Source organism: Chaetura pelagica, unplaced genomic scaffold (assembly GCF_000747805.2).
Source record: "Chaetura pelagica isolate M959 unplaced genomic scaffold, ChaPel_1.0 scaffold127, whole genome shotgun sequence".
NCBI lineage: Eukaryota > Metazoa > Chordata > Aves > Apodiformes > Apodidae > Chaetura > Chaetura pelagica.
This window is the reverse complement of record NW_009953923.1, coordinates 128,656-152,025: the sequence shown is the minus strand read 5'-3', so window position 1 is coordinate 152,025 and position 23,370 is coordinate 128,656. Positions and strand designations below refer to the sequence as shown.

The window sequence follows — 23,370 nt, the reverse complement described above, 5'->3', positions numbered from 1 at the left end:
CTTGCATCATTTGTGGTTCTTATTAGCAATTTCCAGTAGACTCTATGTCTCACCTCTACTGAGCTATTTTCAAGTGACTGCATAGCTATCCCTAAAGAAGGAACTAGATTAGCTCTTTTGAAGTCTACACATTTAGAAAAATCTTTATTGCCATAAAAACTACTCTTTAAAGAACATGTTCAATTTGAGAATGTGAAATACAGAGAGCAGTGTAACACAGTTCTTGATTCCAAACAGGGGGAAGCTAAAAAATCCGGCTGTGTAAGTTGTCTTAATATTAATGTGAAAGTTTACAACTTCTAATCTTTTATTTAAAACTGCCATGAGAGACTACAGATATTTTAACAGCAAGATCATATGTCATGTCTTACAAAATTATACTAAAGCGGAGGTACTGATGAATACCAGTAATTTAGAAGCAAGATGTTATGCTGCCTTTAAAGACATAGTCTTTAAATAAGAGCCTAAACTGTTATTATAAACTGTTTTTGCCACGCATCAATTTACAGAAGATAAAGCATAACTTTGAACAATTGGTATTGTAAAGAGACATTTGCAAGTAGATCTGCACAAGAGCTCTCTTCGTAATTGCCATGCTGATAGTATTTCACCTTCTCTAAGCTAACCTGAAACAATTTACATGTTAAGTTTCACATTTAAAAAATATTCTAAATTTTACACCCTTGATGTTTTTAATACAAGAAATTTTACAGTTATGAACTACTAAGGCTCTGTATTACCAAGTATATTTAAAGTTAACATTTTATGAGATCCAAAAAGGATTTTTTTACTGCAATTTTTGTTCTGTACCCAAAATCCTACTATTTCAGAAGTCTTGCAGCATTTTTCTGCTTTTCACAATTGCCCACAAGATGGAGCAGCTCAACTATGATGGTTGTACAGATTTTGGAAGGGGCTGAGGATGTACCTGTATTACATTTATATACTAGCATGGCTTGTATCACGTTCCTCTCTATTTCAACAGGAGCAATTCAGGCTGCATCTCTACAGATAAACATGGAATGCAAGATGTAAGAATGACTCTGGCAGTTGCAAATCCAGTGCCTGTAATGTTTCTCTCAAGAAACAAAAAAAGAAACTTTAAGAACTCAAAAGATTCAAGTTAGTTATATCAGAAAGATGACAGAAGATCCTCCTTGTAGCTGAGCTGTCTGGTTCTGTGATGGAGAGGGATGATATGAAATGTATCTGAAGCTTAGCTTTAAATACATCATGAAATCTTATAATTATTGGGGGTGCACTGGGCATCTTACCAAAAAACCAAATTTACTTCAAGTACAGTCATTAGGGAAACTGAGACAAGTTGCATAAAAATGAAAAAATATATTGTTCAATGTAGATTGAAAAATTCATCTCACAGAGAACAAAATCAAATGAAGCCATTATACTGGCTCTGTACCTTCATTTAACAAGTTCGTTCCATCCTGCTTCCCATCCTGTGAGTGACCTGGATCCAGAGAGGACTGAGAAAGACTAACTTCAGCTGAAAGTTGGTCCAGACTTTGAAAACTTTTCCTACAAAGCAAGTAGTATTTAAAAGTAGCACATTTAAAGATCTAACTAGGTCTCTTCAGTTCTCCTGAAAAAGTTAACAATGTTTTGTTTGTTTCCTAAAACACTGTTTTTCTCTAAAGCAAATATTCCACATGCAACCCCCCCCCTCAATCTCCCCCTTTTAAAAAAAAATAACTCAAAGGAAGGAAATTTTTATGGTAAGCATAAACTGGTTGTTTCTGCCAGCTGATCCTTGCACATTGTAACAGGTACTTTCAATAGGATCCATTTAAGAGTATGCTAAAGGTATAATTTTGTGTTTCCCTGTTCCTCTAAAGGCAAATCAAAAGAAATATTCAACTTACTCATCCCACTGTTGATTGTGCTTTCTATAGAGCAGAGTGTCCAAGGCAACAGCATTGACATCCAGAGCTCCTGGGGAAGGCCACTGATTGGTGAGGTGAGTAGTTAGTTCTTGTCTTGATCTCAAGTCATTATTCTTTAACACAGTCCTGTAAATATAAAAAGCAGTAAATCTCAGTCTATTAAATGCAATTCCTTAAGGTACAGAAAGAAAAATAGAACTCATAGTCCTGATCAAGTTGATGTTATACACAGAGTGACCAACAGAGAGCAGTTTTCTTAAAGCATCTTAAACTGTTCATTTTTCTTAGGGGAAGCTACTTAGAAACCTATTGAGAAGTTGAAATTCAAATAATTCTGCAAAAGTAATAAAAAAACTCCTGCATTCTAAAGATTCTGCCAGCATGACCATAATCAACAGTCCAAATATTTTGCAAACCAGCTATGGGAATGCGATGTCCTTCTTCCTCTCCCAATATTTTGCTTCGGTTTTTTGGTTTGTTTGGGGTTTTTTTTGTTTTGGTTTGTTTGGTTTGGTTTGTTTTGGGGTTTTTGTTTGTTTTTTTGTCGTTGTTTTTCAGTTTGAACACCCCTTCCTCCCCCCCAATACTTTCACAGAATGAGCTACAAACCATATTTATTAATTCTGTTATATGCTTCCAAGTAAAATATAACATATAGTTATCCTGTTTTCTACCACTTTGCAGTTTCTAGTGATTTATATTTTTAAATTACAGAAAATGTGTTAACTGGGAACCTTACATGTTCACATTAGTTTTGTCTCATATTCCCATGAAGCAGATCAATCTTCTAAAATTCTGGAAACAAAGGAAGCTAGTATGCCAATATTGGAAATCATCTGCCAGAAGTCATACAGAAATAAAGACAGTACATGGTTCTTCAGGGCCTAAGACAAGATGAGCTTTTTTCAGTAGTACAAGGCAACCTCTAATTACTCTTACACTGTTGTACAAAACACAAGTTCTAAACACACAGTATTTCTTGTTAACTCATAAATCCTCCCACCCATGAAATACCAGGCAATAGTAAAATGCTGCTTTACAACAAGTCGGACTATCTGTGGCCTGAAGTAAATAGTTGTTCAATACTGAATGTATGCAGGAGTTCAAAGCCATATGTCCTGTTGCTATCTGAAATGCCAAATTGCAGAGCAAATAAAATTCTTCATGGTACACATGCATTTAAGTGAATTCAAAAAACACTGTCAACAGTTTTAAAATGCACTTTTCATTCTGGTGGTATCTGAACTGTTTAAACAAGAACCTCAGCAAGGGCATGTAACACCACCCAAAGAGCCAAAATTTCCCTTGAAACAAGTTAAGACAGAGTTCAGGAAGGAATTTTTCATACCTGAGTTTGACAGAGGAGGCTGATGCACAGCAATTTTGCAAGAGAAGGTGGTGAAGCACCACAGTGAACAAAACTGTTTTCAAGAAACTTTTCTCAAGATAACAAAGTCCCCAGGCGTTCATGCAATTAACTTTTTTTCCCTGGCATCTCCCCCTCACCCTCCTGCCTAAGGGGTTTTATAGGAATAACCACTTTGATACTCTTTGGAATGCGACTTTGATACCTAAAGCTATCATTTAAAATACCTTGTATGGTAGTCACTTCCTCATGTAATTCTCCTAATCTCATGGGGTACATCGAGCATTAAACAGGTCTGTTAAAGCCTTGCTGATTTGAGGAAACTGAAATAGCCACTTAGCAAGTCCTTACAAGGTAAGCCACACCACATCACCTCCTTATTCAGAGAAGACTCCTTGTGTGCTTTCATGGAAGTTCCCTTATAGGACACAGTAACTATGCACACAGTAACTAAATGCAAATTCCTAAACGTGTAACACGTGTAAATTCCCATTTCAACAACCCCTGTGTGTTATCACCACACAACTCAGCAGCAGTGTAAATTGTTATTAAATAAATATGCTGAGCAAAGATGCCAAAACCACACAGCTACAGACGAGTTGCTAATAGTGGAATTTTGGCATTTTACGTAGGTTTCTCTACTGAAGCTTTTTCCACAAATCTTTATGCTATAATAACCTGAAGTTTCTGTGTGAACAAAGAAATTCTGAAACAAAGCCTAGCCAAACTGCTGCAGGGATTTTAGCATAATAACATTTAAAGACAGTTCCAGCATATAATACTCAAACCACACCACCATGCTCAGGAAGAAAAACAGGCATCAAGTAGGATACAGAAGTAACTACCACCTTTATATATTCTTTGAACATATAACATCAGTACCAGCACAGCAGTCAGTGAATATAAAACGGTAGTATAGACAATAGGAAGTTAAACAATATTCACAGCAGGTAGTGGTAGTGGTCACCTCTTTTTTTCAGCCTTGTAGATTATTCAGCTGTTTGTTCTCTTGCAGCCATTAGCCATTTTAAAAGTAACATGAGATTCCACTGCAGCAAAGACTTCCTAAAGGCAATGCTTGCAAACTGCAATTCTCTCAGGATAAACAAAGGCAGTTACACATATTAACCAGAGATATTTCAAGAGTTGAGGTATTAAACTGCACAGAATCATAGAATCATTTAGGTTGGAAAAAAACCTTAAAATCTTCAAGTCCAACTGTTAACCTAAAGCACTGCCAACCTCACCAGGTGTGTCCCTAAGCAGTACATCTATACAGCATACACCATCCTCAAACTCTTAATCACTATGAGGCAAAAATGATCTTGCTACAAATATACAAGAATGGGGGGGGGGGGGGGGGAATTGAGACAAAAGCATTTACTATACTACAGATATGACTTAAAAATGAAGGAAATATGATCAAGTTTTAATGAAAAAAGCACACAGACTCCAAAACACACTGTGAAAAAATGCTGCACAGGATTACTGAGTGCTGTCCTGTTTTTGGTCCGATGAGAAGAGCTCTTTCTAGATGTTAAGAGCACTCAAAGTAATTTATTTCATCCAAGGCAGATTACATTTTTCCAGTCACACTACTCTTGTTCCTCAGAATGCAAACAACTGGCCAAGCTAGCTGCAACACTGCTGGGTTTTAAGTAGGACTTTCCTTAATGATCACATGGAGAGCAATGAAGATGATGAGCTTTCCTCTATATGTTTACTGTCAGGCTGTTTAACCAAAAAGAAGATTACTATTAAAACTTATTCGCTGCTAGCATAGCAAAATAAGTTTGGCATATAAAAGTTTTCAGAGGAAAAAATCAGAGAACAGTCTTAAAAGAACAAAAATTTAAAATGAAGAATTGGTGCAATTGGCAAATAGAGAATTTGTGATATTTACAAGTTTCACAAAATACTCAAGCATAGAACATAAAATTAATATTTTCCATTATTTACACACACACAAAAAATTAAGTACTGAACTCCTTGGGCCTTGACTGGGAAATACTTAAAAAGTGTAACCAAAAGTTCACATAAAAATAATATATAAGCTTATCTATAAAATGCTGGTCTGTAGTAAAACATACTGAACTTGAATGGCTCCTGTACAAACAGGTTTTATTCTATTGCTCCTACTTGCAAGAATGAACTGTTGGGATGATACACCAACTGAAAAGCAGAATGAGCCAACACCTGTAGACCAAGACTTAAAGCCTATATTTTATGAAAAATACCACCTCATAACCTACAAGACTATCTTATATGGAAAAAATCCCTAATGCATCCTAAGAATAACACTGAAGATCACAAGTATGCAGTTGTATTTTAAAATAAAATCAATATTGTTCTATTGGTTTTATAGCTGTGATGATTTAAGGATGATGCAAAATAAGGTTTGTAGACAATATGTTAAGCCATTTAATACAGGAGTAAGAGAAAGGCACTTCCAAAAAGGGAAGAAAAAGAGTGAGTGAGTACTAGAGAAAGAAGTTAAAAAAAGAAAGAAATACAATCAAGTTTGCAAACAAGCAAGTAAGCATATATACAGTAAGCTGTTAATTCCTCTTCTTCAGACTGGAAACAGAAAATTTTAAAGCTAAAGAGAAGATAAAAACAATAGCTTCTAAATGTAATAATCTCAGGAAGCTAGTTGGTACATGGAGAATAAAATGGATATTAATAAGAGATTGTATTATTATTTTTTTAATGGAAGAAAGGCAGCATGTGAGATATGGCTGAGTATCCTTGACTAATTTGGTGAGGCTGCAGAATGCAGAAGGTTTTGTACAGAGTAGGAAGAATATGTAAGAATTAATTCTAAGAGCAGGGGGGTTAAACTGATTTGTGGTACATCACCTAATTTAAGCAAAAAAACTAAGAAATTGTTCTTGGTTGTGTGAAAGCCTGTGAATTTTTCTCTTCCATCTACTAACTGGTATCTTCTCTACCTACAATCATTTCCAGCTGTTTATAATCCTGCAGGCTAAAAGCAGCAGAAGCTTTTTTGTGATCTGCAGAAAGAGCACATTTGTTTTTCTCCCACTCGCGACATTTGTGCCCTGAGCAGTCCTCACCTCAACAAATGTTTTTTGTAAGATAAGTCCATATAGTGTTTAAAGTTCTGAAAAACATTACAAAAATCAAGAACCACTGAAAGGGTGGCAGGCAGAGAAAAAGCATTTGTAATTCCTTTGCAAGTAATTGCTGAAATGCTATTAGCATCCTGAAGAGTGGTGAGACAAACACAATGAAATGCTTTTTGGGATTTATTACAGGAGAGAGGCATCGGTGATGCTGGAGAAAAACATATTTTCAAAAAATTCCTTTAAAAATTATCAAATATCCTTTGTATTACTTCACAGCATAGATTTTTCCATAGTGCACATATATAAGAGAAGAATAATACATTCTCACAATGTTAGGCCAGGATACTCCACTTAAGTTATGACACTTAAATTGTGGTGGGGTTTTTTAGTGTCTAAAAAAAGCCTCCATACAAATTCAAAATACTACTGCAACTAATAACAGGAAAAGCAGCAAAAGAAATTAGAACATCATATTGATACTAGAATATATAACTAAAAGCTAACAAATATTTGGCTTACATAAGGAACTGCTTTTTAAATTAAGTTCCTCTCAGAAAACAAAAAAAGCATTCAATAAAAACATCCTGCTAATGAATTTCTGCTTCTTACAAAATAAAACTGATGATTCATTAGTCAAAACTAACACACACTCAAATTAGAAGTGTCTGCTTGAAGTGCAGATACATCAACTCCCCTCCAGGACTGTAAATTTATTTACTTTTATTCAAGAATAACAGCAACAGCCAGAGTATTAACATCAGCTTTATACAGCTATTCCCAGAAACTTCTCTGCATGCTTCTGACTTTCTAAGCTGTGAGTATTTAAGAAGTAGGAAAAAAGAGATTGGTGATGCCTAGTATTCTCCACGAGTATTCACTGGCCTGTGTTTGCCAGGTACTCTCCAGAATATTCATTGCTGATTCCCCCAACTTTTATTGCTTTGAGATTCTTAATTAATTATTTATTAATTAGAGATTATTTACTGAACACAAGCAGAATATCACTATGTATAGTACACATTATAATAAAATACAATTGCAATTGCTCATTCTCATCCCCACTCCACAGTATGCTGCCATTTCAGTTATTTTGGTACAATCATGTAGGAGCCTGAATCAATCATGAAAATGGATCATCAAAACAGTCACCTTTTTTTTAAAATAAGCTTTTTTTAGAAAAAATTAATTCACAAGGTAATCTCATGAACAATTCTGTTTGCACTAGCATCACTTTTGGCAGCTCAGCTGCTTTTCAAAGGATAAGAAATCACTCCTTTGAATTGACACATCTAAGACTTCTGCATCTTGAAAGTGTGACTTGACTTGATTCATTCCAAGTGGGAAATGGGGACAAAAAATGGGGACCTGCATGTGGGGTTTCTGCATGCAAGCCAGAAATGACAGAAAAAGATTATTATCTGTGGTCACTTACTACACTGTAACTATATCACCTCTGGAAATTTAAAAACAAATTAGTAATAAATTTTAACAATTAGTTTAGTCCAAGCAAATATAGAAAAAAACTTATCTTAGCAGTCACATAAAATCTCTGGTCTCATTTCAGCTAGACTGGATTTTTCCACTTTCCCCCTGGATCAAATCCATATTCATTCTGTTGGAATCCTATTCTGAAATGCCCCTTTACACATATTTTTGTTTAATAAACAAAAAGTTAGTTTTGTTTCCAGTTATACCTATGAAAAACCAGTAATTTCTTACCTGCAAGTTTAATTTCTCCAAATCCAGAAAATGCCAGTCCAGTTGGCAATTTGCCCTCCTACCAGCAGATGAAGACAGGAAATAAACCAAACAGACAAATTCCCTTAGAAAGGGAATTATATCAGATGAGTGTTCCAGTTCAAGAACTACCTGAGTAGTGAAAAGTAAAAGTGAAAATAAAAGCTTAAAAAAACCCAACGAAAACATTTTAATAAGAAAGAACAAGCTTAAAAAACTTTATTTAGGACAGGAAATATGGAATGCAAACTCAAATTGATAGCATACATGAACATAACTAAAATCTGTAAGAGCAACTCTAAAATAAAAAGGAACTATCAAATCATCAGTACTGTAGCAAGACAATGAGCTGTCTGGACTGGTATGTCATTGGACTTTGAGAAATTAGATCAGCAGGTATGAAAATATGTTACTTACCAGTAGACTTTGATGCTGCAATATATCACCTCTCTCAGGTTTGTGCCCTGTGCATAGACACAGTATTCCCCAAATTAAAGGCCAGAGCAGTTAGATCCTGGCAGATTTTCTAATAGCAGCTGCTGCAGTGAAAAAAATCCAGGTACATCCTACAACACCACATTTTCTGACTGGCCAACAGATCTCCTTCTGTCACAGCAATGGTATAAGTTGTGCCACAGTACAGATGCCCTTGAAGCTTGCTCAGCAATCTTTTTGTCTTCCTTTATGATCTCCTAGCGATCTTGAAATATATCCTCCATCAAAAAAAAAATCAGTCATGAATTTTATGCAGTCTTTGATCTCCTTCACCTTTGGAGTAACTTGGATAAACTTACGCTGGCAGAAACATGCTGGAGATTTTATTTCAAAATACACATTCAGAATGGATCAAAACACACTACAGTGTGTTACCTCTGTGTGTGCTCATTAAAACACTACTACAGTGCATTACAAACACTTTTCATGTCCTTGGAAAAATAACCAGGCCTGATTCTTCTGGAAGAGAACAGGCACAACACAACCAGTTTCTTCCTATAGCAGGTCTTGACTGAAAATAAGAAAAACTTAACTAGCAACCAAACTATAAAAAAAGAGCAGCCTTTAATTCAGTTCTTCAATTATCAGATCCTTGCTGCTGAAAAATGGAGGACAGATTATCAAATCTGCCTTTTAGTTCATGTCCTCTCCAACACAGCTTGTCATTCAAGGGTTTGTTTTTTTCCCATGTCAGTCATGTAATTACATTGAGAGCAGCAAGCCATGAGTAAACTAAGTTCTTCCTGGTAGGTGAATTAGAATTAAAAGGCAGAGCTTCAAAGTTTAAGGCAGTTGCAGAATGAAAAACATGCAGGACAAAATTCTGACTTAAGAGGAGAGGGGGAGAAAAAACCACACACATAGAAAATAAACAAGATAAATGGAAAAACAGGAGAAAACAAAAATCTTTGCCAAGTGTAATTCCAGTTATAATTTGGACAAAACAATTGTGAAAATTTTATTATGTTAAGTGGTTGTGTAAGAATATTTAAAATTACAAACAGAAAAAGGAACTATCTAAATCTCAACCACTTGCTATCCAAATAGAAAAGCAGCTAATAAAAGCTTCTTGCTCAAGAAATCAGTTTACACACTACATGGTATTTTCTTGGTTATAACTTCAGACATTTCACTTTTTCTATTTTAAGCCTTTCCATAAATAATTTTAATCGTGTTTTGTCTTAACAAGGCATTGTAGAAACCCAAGACACAAGGCTGTAGCCTTAAAAACTGGAAAGAAAAAAAGAAAAAAACCCACAAGTTGAATCCTAAATATACAATACCACTGTTAAAAAAACTCAAAACATTTATGTGACTGTTTGTGTACAGACACTGACCTGTGACTCACCTTTTTTTAGGTAAAACTATTTGTATTTTAGAGAAACTTTTAATTTTGTTTTGAAAGTATAAAATGGATTTTTCTATTCCTTTTTACTGGATAAAAATTCTCAAAATTATTTATCTAAACCAGTAAATATAGCCAAATGAAAATGAAATTTAGGATAATTTAAATATCAATTTGCTTTGTTTGAAGATACTTAGTGAGATTGCTGCAGTGTATCAATGATAAAATAACATCTCTGCAATACAGAGCTAGCCTCTCCTCCCAATTGGAGCCCAATAGTGCCCAATTGGCACTATTCTTCCATCCTTGAAAAAAAAAAAAAAGTTGTATTTTTACTCTTTGTCATTTAAAGTCCACTTAGTATGGTATTGAAATCCATGCAACTTGCATTACATGTATTAGAAGACTGTAAAAATAACTCTTCTAATTTGTGTGGTCTATTCTTCTAATTAATGTGTTAGCATTATCAAATACTAGCTTTTCATATTGGTATCTTCCACAATATAGAAGCAAATCTACAGTAAATAAAAATAAGGGTTAAAAAAGGGAGCAAGAAAAATTGGGACACTCAGAAGAAAGTGGTAATTTAAGTTTATTTATCTAAATGAGTAAAGCACAAATAGATCTAACTCATTCTCTACTATTGTAGTCCAGGAGATTATGCATCGTGACTGACTCTACATTTGTTGCTGACATTCTCTGTCCCCTCCATTTGCAGCAAACACTTTAATGAAATCGAAACCTGAGGTTCATCTGTTCTAGACATGAGGTAATTCTCTTTGTGTAATTGCAAGAGGAAAACATTGGTGTTTGTCATATAGGTCCTTTAGCATTACTACGTCAAAGCAAGAATTATTTTTCTGTCACAGTTCACGTAATATCAACAGAGGAAGAAACTCCATAATCCATATAATATGCTTTCCTACTGGAAATGCACTTCGTTTGCAACTGCACAGCACTGAGGCCCTCAAAGGTGCAATACTTCTCATTATTTAAAGGGCCTTAGGTCCCCCTGCTCCCACTTATAATTCTACATTGGATAAAAATTCTGAATTTAGAATGAAGTGCTAATGCCCAAGGAACTTAAAGCTTTCTTGCTTGCTACTTATATGTGATGCCTTTATGCACAGAAGTATAGCTATGGGAGAAAAGATGGATGGATGCCACTGTTAAAATAGATTTTAGTATTACACGTTCAAGATTCAGATAAAGGAACACATTGCCATGCTAACATTATTAAGTATGTAAAATGGTCCAAGAACCAAAGTCCCTATGATTGTCTAACTCACTAAGGGAAAAAAAAAGAAAGAAAAGAAAAGAAAAATTAAAGAGAGAGCAGAGAGGAGAGATTCCTTACAAAAATTAGAGGTTTTCACTTCAGAGTCAGCCAGCATTTTGCTGTGAATATACCGACACATCTTGTTCTTCAAGACATCAGTAACTTCAAAAGTTTTGAACTTTCTTAAAATTTAAGATTAATTTTAAAATAAACATTTTAAACCACCTTTCTAGAAGTTCAGAATGAGATATTAAAATATGAGGGTTTAAAAATAAATCCCTCCCGATCTATTGCATCTTGCAGAATAAGTAATTTTTTTAAGGCTGCCATCAAACCCCATATAACCCTTCTGGATGCTAAGACCAGTGTGTCCCTCATGTTGGAGGCTTGACTGCAATTATTTTTAAATCTGCGTATTTGTTTGCTTTAAAAGGAAAGAAGGATTAACATTCTCAGATTTGACATTCTAGGAAAGAAAGAAATTCACCAAGAAGATCAAACATTAAATGATAATCTCCCAATTCCTTCTGGTGAGAAAATAAAGCAGCTACAACAAATTGGATTTAATGTACTTATGCAGTTGAGGAATTCAGTCTTACAAGAAGACTATCTGAAAACAATTGTAAGAGTGCAGAGGAGGGAAGATTACAAAGTCAGGCAACTGACATTTAAAGTTTTACTTACAAGGAGACAAAACACAGGCTAAATTTCAAAGCCTTTGCTCTGACCCTTCTGCTTCTGTTTCCTTGGATAAACTTTTCTCTGCTTTCTCCCTGACAGCACCTACATCCTCTTGAACTTTGTGCCTTAGGATATTTACAAACAGAATCGTGACAAAGCAAGGAGAAGAAGTATAGATAACGATTTTCAGAAGGAAGTTTTTGAATCAAACAGGGCATGATCAATCTTTGGAAAGGAATTATCATTGCAACAAAGAATACACTGAATCTTCCTTCAAGTACTCAATAGTAGTAGATCTGATAAATAGTAGATCTGATGTTGTATTTCAAACAGACAAGCTTATTTTGCCTGGACTTGAATGTGCATGCATTTACTCTGGCATGCTGCTCTCACAGAACTATTGTGGCTATGTTCAAGTGCTCTGAGAATGAGCTGATGGACTTCCCCAAAAGGCAGGAGGCATTAGCCTGAGCTCAATGCAGTGCTAACATAGGGAAAAAAAGGTATGTGGGTAGAGAGCAGTTCAGCAGTCAATGCGTGGAAAAGAGTGAGGAATATGTGATAAGCTGTGTACAACTCAGGAGTGGAAAAATACACACATTTACTGTAATTAAAGTGTGTCACCGAAAGTCTCTCAGGGTTGCAACTAAACTGTAATTGCCTGTCTTTACAGAGACACTTGTTATCCAGATAGGACCTGCAGTATTGCTGGATCTATCAGACAGCTACATTAGAATGATAAGAATGGAGTTACAAGCACTGTTTGGGCCTTGAAAAGACTGATCAATTCTGAAGTAGCAGCCAAATTAAATCAATCTAGCTTTAAGATTTGCTAAAACATACCAAAAAAATCTTAATTACACAGAGAAGCTTAATGCAATTTGAGTCTTATTTGTGCCATAACCAAAGACAGAATTCCAAACACAGAACCGTTTTTTTTACTTTCCTTCCCTCCTCATGCCCCTCCACAAAACACCAGAACAAGACAGGGATATGGGAAGAAACAGTAGAAGGAGATAAAAAACAGAGAAGTATAAAGTATAGTACAGCAACTGAATTTCAGAAATAACTTTTAAATACCTGTCATAAATGTTAGAACAATTAAAATACTTCACCAGTTGAGACAAAGGGCCTGCACCCTCTTACAGCAGCACACCAGCCTTAATACCTGAAAATATCTTAGCAGGAAACCCATGTTGGTAAACTTTATGCATACTGTCATTTTAACAAAAATGACAGCACAAGAAAAATATTTTCAAGCATTTTAAGTTGAGGGGTTTTTACCTTTGTATACAATGCTTTTCCTATTTCCATCACTTAATTTAGTTTTTTTTGTTGTTGTTAAAGTGATTAGCTTTTAAAATATCAGTGAGTCACTCATGCAGGAGATGAGTCACTATTAAGGAAACTGATGGAATACATCAATATTTAGCATAAAGAAATATAAATTTCAGATTCAGATCTGAACTTCAAAGTAACAAAAATCAGCAGTCTGCACCTCAGACTAAGCCAAAAGAAAGACTAACAATCAACCTAAAGTGGAGAAATAGCCAGTTTAAGCCGAGATGAAGAGTTTGAATGCAAGGATATGAGCAAACAGCTCCATATTTTCCCCAGTCACTTTTTTGACTGAGCTATAATTAGTACTTCAAGGCAGTGGTCTCCAGAGTGGGGTGATAAGACAATATTTTGAGGTACAGGAAAAAACCTCAACTTTTTGTACTATTAATAAATGAAAAAAATTCAATTGTGTTTATTTCATCTTCATGTAATTCTTTTCAATTTCTGCTTTTGTGTTTGTTTTATAATGCACATAATATAGTAGTACAGTAGTACACATACTTTATAAATAAATAAATATTAGGGGGATGTGCTCAGAATTTTTTTACTGATGGGGTGCACAATCAAATGCCTCACTGCTCCAAAAGACACCAAATCCTTCTTTGAAGGATCTTACAGGACAAAGAAATGGATGCCTCTGTGAGTTTGGAATGCTCCAGGATAAATTTCCTTGAGGCCTGAGGATCTCTCTCCCCATCACTGCTTGAACGTTATGAAATTCAAACTGTTTTCTTCAGTTAGACACTCCATGGATCACAGGCTTCTCCTGGCTCTCCTCCTGTGAGCTGTTATTTTTAAGCACTTAAGAGCCGTTAATTTTAAGAACATTAAGGCCTTAAGAACTGCCCCACCCACACTGTACAAATACACAATTTCTATAGAAGACTGGACCCAAAAGCCCTGTTCTCTAACGTTCAACTACAACCATGTCCCAGCGACAGAAAACATTTCTGAAGAAAGCAGATGAAAGCCAGAAAATGCCTCATCATTATTACACATGACGTATATCACTGGGCAACCACTTCATCTGGAAATGCTGAAAGTGTGGTAAAAAAGAAAGCTGTCTTAGAATAGAACAGATGTTTTTTTGGAATAGAACAGAATAGAACCAGTTGGAAGGGACTTAAACCAATCATCTAGTCCAACTGCTTGACCAATTCAGGGCTGGCCAAGTTAAAAAATGTTGCTAAGGGCATTATCCAAATGTCTGTTTAAAACTGACAGGCTCGGGGCACTGACAACTAGAAAGCCTGTTCCAATGTTTGACCACCCTCTTGGTACAGAAATGTTTCCTAACATCTAGTCTGAGCCTTCTTGATGAGTTGTACATTAATTTAAACATGTCTGATTGATGATTAGGTGGCCTTATCGAGTGTCACTTTTCTAACTTGATTTACCATCATGCATCTCCAGCAAAGTGAGACATTCAGTCCCCAGAAGGGTGGGCATATTACTAAGTAATCCAATTGAGATAAAAACATGTTATTCTCTCATGAATAACTAATTGGGTAAATTTTCAGCTTCAGTAATTTCCAGATACTAATATTAATGAGATCCACAAAATAGCTTCTAACTAAATTGAAAACTGTGGTTTTCATTGTTGTTTAGGTACTCAAGCATGTGAGACAAAGTTAAGAATACTGAAAACTGTAGAATATTATGTTTTACACAGCTGCTGTAAAACAAAAATTATTTCCACATTTCTCCAATCTCCATATTTATTCCACGCTTTACAGAAAACTGCTTTATTAAATGTGAAGATGAAAAAGTTTCTCTGTAGATAACTGAATTTGTAACACGAAGGCCTTCCCTGATAGCTGCTGTAATCTGGTTTCCAAGTTGGCCACAGTAACAACCTATACTGCCAACCTATACTTCCAGATCTCTATTCCCCACTCCATTTTTTTAAATATTTTTTTTTGGGGGGGGGATGTGGTAGGCAAACCTAGACCTAGATTCAGATTCTGCCAAAATGCATTGAAAATATATAAAAAACATACACTTGCATACCTCTGAAATATCATTTTTGAAACTTCAAACAAATATATACTCAAACAAATACATACTCAACACAAATCTAAAGCAATAAAACATGCTACTTTAACACCAATAGCCAGTGGAATAGAAAAGCCATTAAAAAAAATACAGAATGTTTATTTATAATAGTTTCCATTACACAGCAAACGATCCTAAATCAGATCTCAAAGTGTTTTACAAACAGTAATGTAATATATGCCTTAGTCAGAGTTATAATCCCAAACTTGCTCTTAGCTGCTGGTAAAGAATTAAAAAACATTGCAGTATACATTCACTACTTCAAAATGCTACTAATGGTAGGGGTGCAAAACATTAAGATTTGGAATTACGTTAACACCATTATAAAACAGCTGGATCATTAAAAGCAATCGGCCAAAATGCATGCCTCATTACAGACACATTAGTGGTACAACATAGTCTGCTGCCAGTTCAGAATTAAAAAAAAATTAAAAATAGAAGAAAAAAGAGAAAAAAAAAAGTATGAAAGAATGATTAAAATATGTTAATTATTACTGGTATTCACCATGAGAAACCTCCTAGGAATATTTCTTCCCTTGCCTCTTCCCAGTAAGGAAATATGAATTTCTAACACACTTTAAGAGGAGTTCATCTGACAGGTCCACTACACTCACAGCAATAACAATACTAAAATTATACTCCTCTCTCCAAATCTCTAGTGTAGTTCAAGGCTTCTGACTGCAGTGGCTCAAACCACTATACAAGAACACGCTGGCAAGATACAACATGAACTGCTCCACAATTTATGCCTTTACATAAGAGCAAACAAAATAAAACCCCTAAGACAGATCTTTAGAACAGTCTGATTACATACAGCTCAGAGAAAAATTAACTGCAGGTCTGAACGTTCAAAATTTCCAAGTATAACAGTGGGTTTAAATGAGCTCACACCTCTCTCCCACCCCCTCCCAAAATAATCAGAAAGGACAAAGAAGTGTGACATGAATCATTAGCTACATCAGTAAGTCCAAAACGAACTCAAGAACAGGTCTCTCTCAAAAGCTTGCAAGCTATCAGAAAAAAAAAAAAAATTACTCAGAAAAACATTTTTTCCCTTTGTCAACTCTGAAATGGATATAAATAAAATGCAAATGCTGTCTTCCTGAGGATTTTAATAAAATCCATGTCAAGCCCTGGCAATAAAATGATCCACCACAAGGTGGAGAGGGGAAGTGGGGGTGGGGAAGGGGGCAGAAAGCACTTTGTTTACAAGGTAGAAATACTTTTTACTGCATAGAAAATGTCCTTCCAGGAGGTGCTGTCTCTGTGAGATATTAAGCAGAGGCAAACAAAATACCCCAAAGCCGCTGTTACATTTTCTTCACCCTGGATTGCTTCAAAGGCTACATATTACTTCCATTTTAATTCAATGCCAGATATATACAAATTACTCCAGTAATAAGGTAAAATAATTTGTCTTGTAATCACTATGAACAGAACAGAACAGAACACACAATTACTGCAGTCACATAATGTAGCAGCCTTGTGGCAATTTATCACCACACAGCAAGTCTTCCATCTCTCTGGGTCTTTTAACACTACCAGGGAGTGTCTCTGCAAAAGGACAGTACCTTTCTACCCAACAGACAGGGCTGGGAAGATGAACGATGTAGAGATCATAAGATACTAAAATACTTACCATATTAGTAGTCATATATGCTACTAAAACAGAAGACTTTTTCTACTGTTTTAATATTTTGCCTTGCATTGAAGAAAGGGTGACTAGCAAAATGTTTCATCAGATTGAGTGTTTTTCGGACTACCATGTGAACATCTACTGTGTCTGAGCCCCACATAAATAAAACAGAATGTCTAACAAGAAAATAAATATTTCTTCATCTTCTCCTGCCTAACATTTTAAAAAGTGTTCAAAAGGAAGTTCTTTCCAGTATTGTTTTTTAAAAGGGTAGCCTTAAAGCTGGAAATAATCAAGAAATGGTTTGCGTTAAAAAGGGCCTTAAAGATCATCTAGTTCCAACGCCCCTGCCATGGGCATGAACACCTCCCACTAAACCAGGTTGTTCAAAGGCCCATCCAACCTGGCCTTTAACACCTCCAGAGAGGGGTAGCCACAATTTCCCCTGGCAATCTATTCCAGAGTCTCACCACCCTCACAGTAAAGAATTTCTTCCTAATGTCTAATGTAAATCTACCCTCTTCCTGTTTAAAACCATTACCCCTTGTCCTACTGCTAGACATGCTTGTAGAAAGTCCCTCCTCAGCTTTCCTATTGGCCCCTTCTGGTACTGGAAGGCCACTATACAGCCTCCCCAGACCCTTCTCCTCTCCAGGCTGAACAACCCCAACCCTCTCAGCCCATTTTCACAGGATTATCTTTGTGGCCCTTGTCTGAACTCGCTGCAAGAGCTTCATGTCCTGCTTCTTTCAGGGGCTCTGGAACTGGACACAATACTCCAGGTGTTGGGACCACGCCCCTTAATGAATAGAGAAACACCTCTCAGAGACAAACTGCTTAAAAGAGAACCTACACCGAAGACTATGAGACTGACCAAGGACATTGCTCAAGGGCAAACAAACTCCTTGTTTGACAGACTCCACTGTGGGAAAGCAGTAGCATTGTAGCAAGCTGCTCCTGCCCTCAGTGGATTGGCTGCTTATGCCCTTGGTGATTGGTCAGGCATCATGCCAAATCAACAGGATCAGAAACACACCAATAGGGAACTGAGGTTCTCCCTCCAAGTAAGAGTAAAAGACTCCCGCGGCTCACCTGCCTGCTGCTTGCCTGCCCTGTGTCTGCAGATCGTTGGTGGAGCCCAAGGGACAAAGGAGAAGAGATGCTGCTTAAGCTATGGACAGTGGGCGGGTGGAGAGTGAAAACCCCGATGTGGGGTCCTTCCCTGAGACTCAGCACCGGGCAGCTCGGTCGCCAGCCAAGATCTCTGAGCTGAACACTCCTTGAGCTGAAACAGCTACAACCATAGGACTAGGACGTTTGGTTAGCTCAGGTCCTGTCAGGGTCTATCACTTTAAAGGAGCTGCAAAAGGGAAAGCTGATGAAGAATATCAAAGTCCTGCTGCTGGGAGCACACTGCCCTCTCACATCTACGGCCAGTGCGTCAGGACGTCTCCGTGTGGACAGTGCTCGCAATCTGAAGCAGTACTCTCAGGACCGGGGCTGCGCATGCAAAACAATATCTGCTATTTTCCTCCTTTAATTCCTCTTAATTGTGATATTCTCCAGGTACATGTTCCTCACTCCGCATGCACAATATCAACCCCACAGAGGGGGAAACCACAACAGGCTTATAAATCTTTCTTCTCTATCCATAACTTTCTGTCTGTGCGCTATCTCTCCGGGGTAACACCTCCTGTAGGAGTGTTTTGGTAAAACAAGTACACCATGCTGTTTTTTCCCCTGACTTACCCCAGTTACACTCCTCAAGCCCGCTTTCTCTTTGTACCCTTGTTAGCCATTAATAAACCTTTAATTATTAAACCTTAATTTTGGCCATTGAGTGAGGTGATTTTAGGAGCTACACCCGTGGGAACTCCCGGTATAGTACCTCTGGCCCCAAGCCAAGGGCAGACCCATGTAACCCTTGGTCCAATTGCTTTGCTAACTCTCGTGGGAGGCTGCCCGTAGTGAGTAAAGCTGGTGTCAGAACCTGACTTACACCACCACAATCTCCCAGGTTGTGACACCAGGTGAGGTCTCATGAGAGTGGAGGGAAGAATCACCTCCCTTGACCTGCTGGCCACACTTCTTTTGACACAGCCCAGGACATGGTTGGCTTTCTGGGCTGGAAGTGCACACTGATGGCTCATGTTGAGCTTCTCATCAACCAACATCCCCAAGTCCTTCTCCTCCGGACTGCTCTCAATCCATTCTCCACTGAGCCTCCTGTATTTGCACTTGGGATTGTCCTGATCCACGTTCAGGACCTTGCTCTTCATACTGTTGAACTTCATGAGGCTGGCATGTGCTGAAGACACATTAATAATAAATAGATAATGCCTCTTATTAACTCAGTTGATTGAATAGAGAGCCATAACAAACTGAACTAAGCCTGTCAAGGACATAGCAAATTACTGATTGACAGGACTTGAGTGGGAAACCAGCAACATTATTGCAGGACATGCTCACCCTCAGCTGACTGGTCAGCACATATACTAACGAAGGATCAGAAAATAAATACCTATCAGGGACTCAGGTTCACCCTGAAGGGAAGTTTCAGTAAAGGACTGCTGCCGCAGCCTGCTGCTGGCTGCTCGTGGTGGGAGATGTGTGCTTGCTGAATCACCGGAGAAGCAGAAGACGACCAGAGCTTCGCAGATGGTGCAGAAGCAGACGCAAGAACCCCAGAAGTGCGGATCTTCCCCGAGATCTGGCAATCAGTGGCTCAGTCGTTGGCCAGAATCTCTCAATGGGAAAATAAATCACAACTGAGCTATCACTCAGATGACGCAACAGGGACAAAGGCAGTAGTTAGCGCAGAGCTGCCGGTTCCAGGTCCTAGGTTCCAGGTCTTAACTAGTAAAAGAGCTGATAACGTGGCAGCTGAAGACAAAGCAGGGGAGCTGTGTGGGAGGGACAGGTGGAGAAACCTGGAAACACAACTCACCCCAAGGGCCAGCAACTAGCAGCCGGTCACTAGCTAGAACCTTCAAGGGGGTCAATCACAACTGAGCTATGGCTCAAAACGACCCAACAGGAACGGAGATTTGCTGCAGAGTCACTGCAGCTCAGCACAAATGCCTCAACCTGCCAAACCTTGAATTGTAAGCGCAATTACTTCTCAGTTCTTTCACTTGCCTTTCTGCGATTTCTCAACCCGGGAAGATCTAACCAGCCCTCACAGGCACACAAAGCGGCTACCTAACCGGGATCGGTGATGGGCACAACACTCACCGCCCCTCTATCTGGTTCTGTAATACTCCATCTTGGAGTTCTCACCTTTTCGGTTAACACCTCCAACCGGGAGCAGGTTGAATTCAAACGAGACACCTGTATTTTTTTTATTCCTCAATTTCACTCAATCCCTTAAAATTTGTTAATCAAAATTTATCCTGAGTATCCTTGTGTACCCCTGACCTTGAAATAAACCGTGGTTAAATTCGTTAAAGCAGATCATGGTTTTACATTTTAATTTCAGTATGGGGGGTAACTAGTGGAGTTGTAACACTTTGATACCCAGCACATCCGCTCTGGCCCCTATTTGGGGTTGACTCGCATAAACCATTTGGTAATTTGTCTGGACTGCCTGAATGGGAGGCTGGTCACTGTGATTCAGACTGGTGTCAGAAACATCCTGGTTGTCAGGGAGGGTGTGTCCTGTAAGGTTGACACCGTCTCCCGCAGCACGTGACCCACTCAGATCAGCTCCAGATTTCAGGCAGCTCAGGCCATTGTTTTGGTTTTTTCCCTTTAAAAACATTACAGCCTGGGCCAACCTCTCAATTCTGTACAGGTGTCTCTGGATGGCCTCCCCTCCCTCCAACGTGTTGACCACACCACACAACTTGGTGTTGTGAGCAAACTTCCTGAGGGTGCACTCAATCCCACTGTCCATATAATCATTTAGAATATTTTATTAAAATGTCTTAAAAATTTAAGCAAGTTTACTGTAAGTGATTTCAGATCTAAGAAAAAAAACAACAACCAAACAAAAACCTCAGAATGATTCTCTCACACTACTTGCAGTTTTCAGGAGTCATTTCTAAGTATAAGGCTTGACAGAAAAGAAAGCTAAAATACATTGATTCCTTGAAGAAGTATGTCTCATGTCCACAGGACCACAAGTTCTTTGTATTTTATAGTTAACTAAGTTCAATAAATTAAGTAATACTGCTCAAATGTTTCTCCATTATACAAACTTACAACTGGTCTTGCAGTTCCACAATTATATATTCCAACTGTTCCTTCTCCATTTTATGGGCTAGATCCATATCTTCAATTCTTTGTAACAGCAGTTTATTCTGTGAGAGAGATTCAGATAGCTGGTTTTCTCTGAGTTGTACCAATTCTTCAAGGTAACCCTGGAAATACAAATGTTGGAAAGTCTGAAAGAACATACTATGAAAAAACTTCATTATGTACGTTCACATTTTTCTAGTTTAAGTTGTTACAGTTCTACTTGGGTTTTGTTCCAGGATTTCTGTTTTTAAGCAAATTAGTAAATTGATTTAAGATCAGTATGATGTTTCCTATGGAACCAAGAAAACCATATACTTATTTATATTCCTGCAGAGGAATAGAATAATGGATGAAACAATGAGACAGGAATGCTACCAGCATGAAAGACTAATCTGTGTATTGAAAACAACACAGAACAGCCACTACAAGTGGCCACTTGGCCACTACAAGTACAGTACAAGTAAAAGATCAGAACTCAACAACTTAACAGATGCAGGTGATTGGATACTGGACAAGAGCAGCATGTATCTATATGGAGCTGCATAGTTAATGGAAGAGATCCAGACTTAAAAAATCAGGCATGTACAGCTGGAATGTGCATGTGAATTTGTGTCATTGCTTTCCCAGTTGTTACTATAAAAATGTTGGGCAAGCCCTAACCACACTCCAACTACTTAGTCATTTACAAAAATCCACAATGTGAGTATTTACAGCAGCTGTAATAGCAGGCTGGTCACAAAGTACATTCACAAATTACACATCTGGTTACAATACTAAGCAGCTATTTCTTTTTCTGCTTCAAGCAGAGTCCCAGCATGTCAGATGCTAGTAACTTCTTATAACTTCTTAGCTAAAGCTGGATAGAGTAAGAAAAAATGGAAAAAAAAGGCAAAAAGCACGTATCTCGAGCCTGCGGAACAATCTCTTTCATAGATGCTGGCCTGGTCTGAGGCCATTGCCTATGGCTATACTGAACTGAGATTGCCCAGGACCCCACTAGCTGCTGCCAGCTGTCAAGCTGGACTAGACTATCTCCAGAAATGCCATCTGACCACAACCATTCTGTGATTCTATTGTTACATACAGTTCTAGCTACGACATTTATTTTAGTTTCAGTACAAATTCCAAGGAAACGTAAGAGCTTTTCAGTATGCCTAGTTCCACCCCATCAAATGTTACTATTACCTGACTGTTAAGGCTCTCCTTAGAGCCCTAAATTTTCAAAAAACTCATTTTCAAAGTACTAAATGATGCATTTGGAAATATAAAATTTCTTGTCTCCCAGAAACATCAAACAACATTTGACAAAAAGATTTTAGATACGAAGCATCAGTATTAGAAGCAGAACTCTATGAGCAGTAAATACTGCTCTCTATAATGACACGGAAATAGATCATTCCAACAGTGAAAGCATAAAAAACTCCAGTACATACAGTACCCAAAGAATTCAGGAGTTTACTACACAAAGGTGAAGAGTTTACACCATTCCAAAATGGGAAAGGGATAACTTTCATGTAAGTAACAAATGTGTAAACTATGACTCACTAATCTGGACAAGGGACAATTTGGAAAAGACAAACATCTTTTCAGAGTGGCCTGGAGAGGGCAGGAAGGAAGCAACGGTTCATTATTTATTAAAATACAAGAGCTAGGCACCATGAAATGAAGCTAGTAGGAGCCAGATTCAAAAGACAGAAACGGAGGTGGCTTTTCACACAACAGATGATAGATATGCAAAATGCTTTGCAAAAATAATTATTTGGATGCTAAAAATTTTTATGAGGTTAAGGAAATATTTAACAAGTATTTGGAAGAGAGGTCCATCATGGGTTACTAAATAAACTTTGTCAGCTTCAGGAAGTCCTTGAGCTGATACATCTTGGCCAAGAAAACATTGGAGGAAAGAGAGCACATATACATGTGCTTTGTTTTTATTCTTTCCTCCACATCTACTCTGGGCAAATATCCAAGACAGGATAGTAGGATAACCAAAGATTCTTGGTCTAAACCAGCATATTATTGTAGATCCAATAAAGCAAAGCTGGGATTTACCTTGCTACAACAACACCTGATCCTATCCTACCATTCAAATAACTCAGAAGATAGACACCTTTACCTTATCTCTTGTCATATTGAGAACCCAGTAAGCTTCATTCACCTGTACTACTAATGGCTGTACATACTTACTTAGGAGGTACAGCAGGAA

General features: G+C 37.5%; 1 protein-coding gene across 1 annotated transcript in view; it reads right to left on the bottom strand.

The window, feature by feature from the left end:
- RUNDC3B (RUN domain containing 3B) overlaps nucleotides 1-23,370 on the bottom strand; it is a 54,175-nt gene that overhangs the window by 1,397 nt on the left and 29,408 nt on the right. Inside the window, exons 11-13 of the mRNA XM_010001580.1 lie at nucleotides 21,129-21,286; nucleotides 1,881-2,027; nucleotides 1,421-1,536 (exon numbers count right to left, since the gene is read on the bottom strand). Coding sequence (XP_009999882.1) covers nucleotides 1,421-1,536; nucleotides 1,881-2,027; nucleotides 21,129-21,286 — 421 coding nt within the window. The remainder of the gene's footprint in view (nucleotides 1-1,420; nucleotides 1,537-1,880; nucleotides 2,028-21,128; nucleotides 21,287-23,370) is intronic.